Source organism: Tigriopus californicus, chromosome 5 (assembly GCF_007210705.1).
Source record: "Tigriopus californicus strain San Diego chromosome 5, Tcal_SD_v2.1, whole genome shotgun sequence".
Taxonomy (NCBI): Eukaryota; Metazoa; Arthropoda; class Copepoda; order Harpacticoida; family Harpacticidae; genus Tigriopus; species Tigriopus californicus.
In genome coordinates, this window is record NC_081444.1 from 11701173 (window position 1) to 11707279 (window position 6107).

At 47.4% G+C, this 6107-nt stretch overlaps 1 protein-coding gene across 1 annotated transcript in view; it reads right to left on the bottom strand.

Annotated features, from left to right (window-relative positions):
- Window positions 1–587: 587 nt before the first annotated feature.
- Window positions 588–6107, bottom strand: part of LOC131880808 (uncharacterized) — a 15766-nt gene continuing 10246 nt past the window's right edge. Inside the window, exon 2 of the mRNA XM_059227514.1 lies at window positions 588–1112. Coding sequence (XP_059083497.1) covers window positions 588–1112 — 525 coding nt within the window. The remainder of the gene's footprint in view (window positions 1113–6107) is intronic.

Genomic DNA, 6107 nt, shown 5'->3' on the forward strand with positions numbered 1-6107 from the left:
TAAAGTTCATCACTCTTGTAACAAAAATCAGTATTAAGACTCTAGAGGAGAGGTCGGCTTATAGACGCATTTAGACTGGATTAGTGACCACATTTTGCAGGATAGTTAGCCTTGAAGATTGGCCCAGGTGTATGCCAGACAACCTAAATTGATCTGTAACCGGGGGAGTAGAGGTAGCTAGCGATTTGTATCCTTAGTCAATTGATGATTGTTTGAGGCCTTAATAAGGGAAGCTCGAATTTTTTATTCTATGCCATGATTAGGGTTATAACCGGAGACCTTAAGTAATGGACTAGAAGGGTATAAATATCAGAGATCCAAGTTCACATGAGATCAGACAAAGGAAAAACAGATGAGACTGGCACAGTCAAACATGTTAATACGGAACCTCGATACACTCCACATCTCCCCTTTTAAATTGAAATACCCTGGGGGGAGGGGCTTGACGGCGGCGCTGGTATGGCCAGTGTGGGTGCAATAACAGCGGCAGTGGGTGCAGGGCACAGGCGGTGCCGATTGTAGCAGAACAAGCCCACGTCGGTCTTCACCTAATATGAATGGCCTTTTGTGAGCGCTTCGACCACCATTCATGAGCCAAAACTCCAGGATGTCTCAGTAACGTCATACTGCATATGAACCATTTGGCCCAGCTGGAGCGGTTTGAGGGGACGACCATGAGCTCGGTGGGCCATGTCCTTATGGTAACGGGACCTGGCGGCCTCAAAGCCTTCACGGTCAAGGGAATGGTCTTGGCGGGGTGTGGGCAACCGGGATCGAACTTTGGGGGTGTGGAAAGCGTCAGTTGGTGAATAGCTGTTGACGTGCAGGGTGCAGCTCCATTCAAGCACCATCGCACGGGAGGCAGCACCATCACGGCCTCCAGTCTTGGCAAGCAGGCCTTTCAAGGCCTTGACGCCAGCTTCCGCCACCCAATTGTTGGCGGGGTGATAGAGGGAGGAAGGTTCGTGTCCAGCCGGCCCTCCTGCTGAGGGCAGAGGGGTGGACATGAAACTGGAGCCCATTATCAGACTTAACTTGCACGTGGAACCCACCAACGTGAACCAGGACAAAAGAGCCGACCAAACAGCCTCAGTCAACATAGAGGCCAGCTTCTTCAAAAGGGAAACCCCATAAAGCGGTTGACCTTTGAGATCAGGGAAAGGAGGACACCTCAGGGATGATTGGCTCTGCCTCCTGAGAGGGGAGGAACACCACGCAGTTGGGACACGCCGCAATCTTGTTGCGGATGTTATTGTGGAGAGTGGGCCACCTCGTATGTCTTGTTGATTCTGGAGTGTGAGGCATGGACGAGGTCAAGGATGGCGTGTCTACCAGACGGGGAACAAAGAGCAAGGAGAAGGTTCCCTCCACACAAAGCCCGCCATAGATGGCGCCTTTAAATGAGTATGTTGGTGGAAGGCGAGCGCCCGACTTGATGGATGAAGCAAGAGCTCTATTCTTTTTGCCCACGTTCTCTGCAATAAGACGCGGGGAGCGTCGTCAATCAAGATGGTGGCAAAGAGCCAGAGTTCATTGTCGAGGGGTTGGAGGGGTAAAGCCGGGTACTGCTGAGGGCATCAGTGATAAGATGGCGTTTTCAAGGTGACCATGCAACATCAAACTTATACTGAGACAAGTTTTCCTGTGGACGTTGTAACCTGGGATTGAGGATGGCGGCAAAGGTCTCTTGAAGATGCCGAGCAGCGGTTGATGGTCAGTGAACACCGTTAATCCGGGGGTGGCCCCAAAGGTAGAAGCTACCCTTCTCCACGGCCTACCACACTGCCGTGAGCTCAAGCTTGATGTCGGCGTAGTTCTTCTGGGCCAGGTGGAGACCACTAAGCCGGCAAATGGCACTTTGTCCTCAATCTTGAGCTTTTCTATGCTGAGGTTGATACCCTCCTCAAAGCATATATCAAAAACTATCTGTAGGCAGTCAAGTAGCTCAGTGTAGGTCTTGGCCTGTTACAGCATATCTTTGCCATCCACCGTCTCTGGCTGCAACCCGCCATGGCCATGTCTGTGTGGAACCTAAACACGTCCTGCTATCATTCCGCCCCAAAGGAGCCACTAGAGGGCGGCATATGCCATCTGGCAACAGAATTGTGCACAGTTTGAAGGCTTCCTGGAAAGAGGAAGCTGTTGTGCAAACTACGACGGCTCAGGGACAATGCCAGAAGCAAGAATAAGAAAGGGAAGCTAAAGAACCTTCGAAAGTAATGCAATCGTCAAGCTCAAATTGAAAGCGCATCTCTAACATCAAAGAACAGGATAAAAACAAATCCCACGAGGTCTGGAAAGTTGTCAAGGAAATAACGTGGAGTGGCAAACCAACGTCGAATACAATCAAATCCAATGGACGGGTGCTTGACATCAACGAAACCGCAGAACATTTCAACAGATTTTTTCTCTCAAAGATTGAAAGGATCCAAAAGGGTATTGGTGCCTCCACAACAGATCCCCTCATGGGAGCTTGAACTAGACCTGCACGCTCCGACTGCCAAAAAATGACTTTGCATTCAAGGCTGTAGAGGAGAGGGATATCATCAAGGCAATACATACGATGAAGTTGTAGAAGTGCCCAGACATTTTTGGATTGCACCAGTTGCTCTAAAACTGGCAACCGAGATCTTGGCCGTTCCACTAACACATATAATAAATGAAGTGATCAGGGAAGGAGAAATACCAGAAGTGTGGAAACGAGGAAAGTACTACCACAACATAAAAAGAAAGAAAAAGACAATGCTGAAAACTACCGACCGGTGTGTATTCTTCCAGCAGCAAGTAAGCCTTTGGAAGAGATCATTTGGATACAACTGTCTAAGCATCTTGAGAAGAGAGGAATATTGCCCAAGTCACAATACGGATTTCGGCCCGGTCTCTCGACAATTCAAGCGGCGGGAGCAATTCATCATGACTGGACAAAGCTCGTCAGATGGTCTCCACTGTGGAGCACTCTTTTTTGATCTTTCAGCTGATTTTGACACCTTGGACGTTGACTTGCTCATTGCAAAGCTGATCACATACGGTATGTCTCATAACGTGACATCACTTATCAGATCATACCTGACAGGAAGAACGCAGTGTACAGAGTTTGGGGGGGTTGAAATCAGAGCTTATCAGTGTGAAAATTAGAAGCCCACAAGGGTCAAAGATCTCCCCTTTGCTTTTCCTTGTGATGTGGCCGATCTGGAGAAATGGGTGTCAAGTAGTTCGTTATTAGCCTACGCTGACGATATAACATGCTACACATCGGCCAAAACAAGACAAGAAGTGCGTCAAGGCTTGAGGATATCGGCAGCTGAAATCCTAGAGTTCATGAAAGCTTCTCGCCTTGCTGCCAATGCATCAAAAACAAAGTTTCTAATGTTTGGGAGATCCATGGAAGAGCCATTGCAAATAGAAGACGCTCTAATAGAAGAATCAACTGCCAAAGTGCTTCTTGTTTCACTTTCAGCAAAAATCTATCTTGGAAGTGCCATCTGAATAATTTGGAGCCCGAGTTACGGAAGAGAATCGGGATTCTGCGTCGCTTAGCTTGGAAGCTTCCATCAGTGGTGTCGCAGAAATGATTGAACCATTTTTACATCAAAACTCAGATACGGCATTGAGGTCATTTCAGACCCACTCACCTCGAATGATCTAGTTGGTTTTGCGGTTTACAGCTTTCTAAAGGACTAAACTTCTTGATTCGATATTTTCACGTGGACTGTATTTTTCTGTGTATTCTTATTGCGTCATTCTCAATATATTAATCAGCTGACCAAAACCAGCTTCTGGGCATCAACTCGTTCTCATTTCCGGTTCTACTCAAAGTTGTCCTCTTTCGAACCAACATCCTCCCCCCTTGCTTGCCGTTACCATTTCCGACCATTTCAGGATTGAAATCGGACTTTCTTTGAAGCAGACAGATTTTTGTAATGGGACGTGTCTTTGACCATGTGATGTGCGTATTGTAGCAGTTCGCACCTTTCATCACGTCCAGGGTGGACATCCTCCACCAGTCCGCCAATCCAATCTCCTCTTGGAATTTGCTCGTCTACGATCAAGACGGAATCTCCTATTTCGATGTTCTTGATTCTGTCCTCCATTTTTGTCGCGTTACTAAGTTGGGCAGATATTCGCTAATCCACCTATTCCAGATGGACTTACCTATCATTTCCAAGTATTGAAAAATGCTTTCGAGGATTGATGGACTGAAAGTTGCCGTGAGGAATGATAGGGTTCGGTCTTTGAGGAAGAAAATGATTTGGGGTGAGTGCCGAGGGTTCATTTGGATGGTTGCCTTCGTCCGTTAACGGTCTAGAATTCAAAAATCCCGTTACTTCCGAGAAATATTAATCGAAGTTCGTCACCCTTGATGTGACGTAGATTCTTTCTTCCTCTCCAAGATCGCGTTCACTGCTCTTTTCACCGATTTGATCCTGCCTCGTGCACCCCCCCCAATGCGGCGCTCGGGCGGCTGAAACTTCCACTTCAATCCGATTCTACACTTCAGGGTTTTTGCTGCGGCCACGAAGTTCGTCCCATTGTCGGAATAAACTGATATCGGGCGTCCACGGAGGTTTTCAAAGACTCGAAATGTTCCAAGAAATCTTCTTCACCTAATCCACGAAGAAGTTCCAGGTGGACTGCTCTGGTGGTGAGGCAAGCAAATATCAGGCCCCACCTTTTGTCGGTTTTATTTCTTGAAATATTGACACTGTAGGGGCCAAAGCAATCGACATGAAATTCTTGAAAAAGGTGGAGCGGGAACATCAAGCCGTTCTTCAGGCAGCTCTCCATCAATTGTTCCAAAGGCTTTGCATCCCTTTTCGTACAGAACACACATCTGGCTTTAGTCTTCTTTAATGCCTCGCGTCCTCTTAGAACGTGATATCGTTGACGGAGGAACGATAACACATGGTTAAGACCACCGTGGTTTGCTTTTTGGTGGACTTCATCCAGGATCAGCAACGTCAGTGGATGGTGGGGATCCAAAACAATGGATGTTTGAACTCATAAGGTACCTTGGCTCGGTCAATGCGACCTCCAACTCGAATGATGTCGTCTTTATCCATGAACGGGCTGAGTCCGACCAATTTGACGAACCTTTAAGAGGTTTCTTTTCGATCATTGACCGCCTTCCTCCCCAAAAGATTTTGCTCTGGGCTCTCGTATGAGTTCCATCATTCCATAAGACTTGTCTTGATTTGGATTCAATTTGTCCAGAGCTTCCTGTAGAGTTTTGAGAGAAGAGTACCATTCATCCTTGTCCGTGTTTGCGATTAGAAACGTGTTGAAACTGGATTTGATTTGGTCGAGGTTTTTCTTCACCTCAATGTCCCGCGGCCATTCAGATTCATTTTTGAGAAGAAACTCGGGGCCGTTAATCCACTCTTCTGATAACGGGGTCTCCTCTGCCATGGCTGATCTTGTGGCATGATCCGCTGGGTTCTTTGATCCTGGACATGACGCCATTCACTGGCCGCGGAAAGCGTCTGAATCTCCCGATCCGATTACACACAAATGTCTGGTAAAATGTGGCTGTTCCTCTAAGCCAGCCTCTGACGGCTGAGGAGTCGGTCCAGAACGTCCGCGGTGAATTTGGCCTCTCAAAGATTTCTCTGCTACTTCGCGATCCGACAACCTAAAACAGCGGCGTTCAATTCTAGTTTGGCTACAGATATGGGTTTCACCGGAGCCACTCTTATTTTTGCCAGCACGATCCGGATTTCGACTTTTCCTGTTTCAAACTCATGTCGGAGATATGCCACTGCAGCGAATGCTTCGATGCTGGCGTCACAGAGGACATGTATTGGGTTCCTTGGCCAGACCTGGCCTAAGACAACGGGAAATGGAGATTTGTTGGATTTGGGATAGGCCTTTACCCATTTGGTCCACCACAATCGTTCATCTTCTCCATATCTTCATCCCAGTTTTTTTCCAATTTGATCAGAGTTTGCATTGCAATTTTCCCCTTGACGGTGAAGGCGAGGCTAACCTAACGGATCAAAAAATCCGGATAGCTTGCTCAATAGACTTCTTCGGGTGAATGGGGAAGACCTCCGAATTTGGTTTTTGTGAGAAAAAGATAGGGCGTCGTCTTCAGTGTTCCATTCCCATAC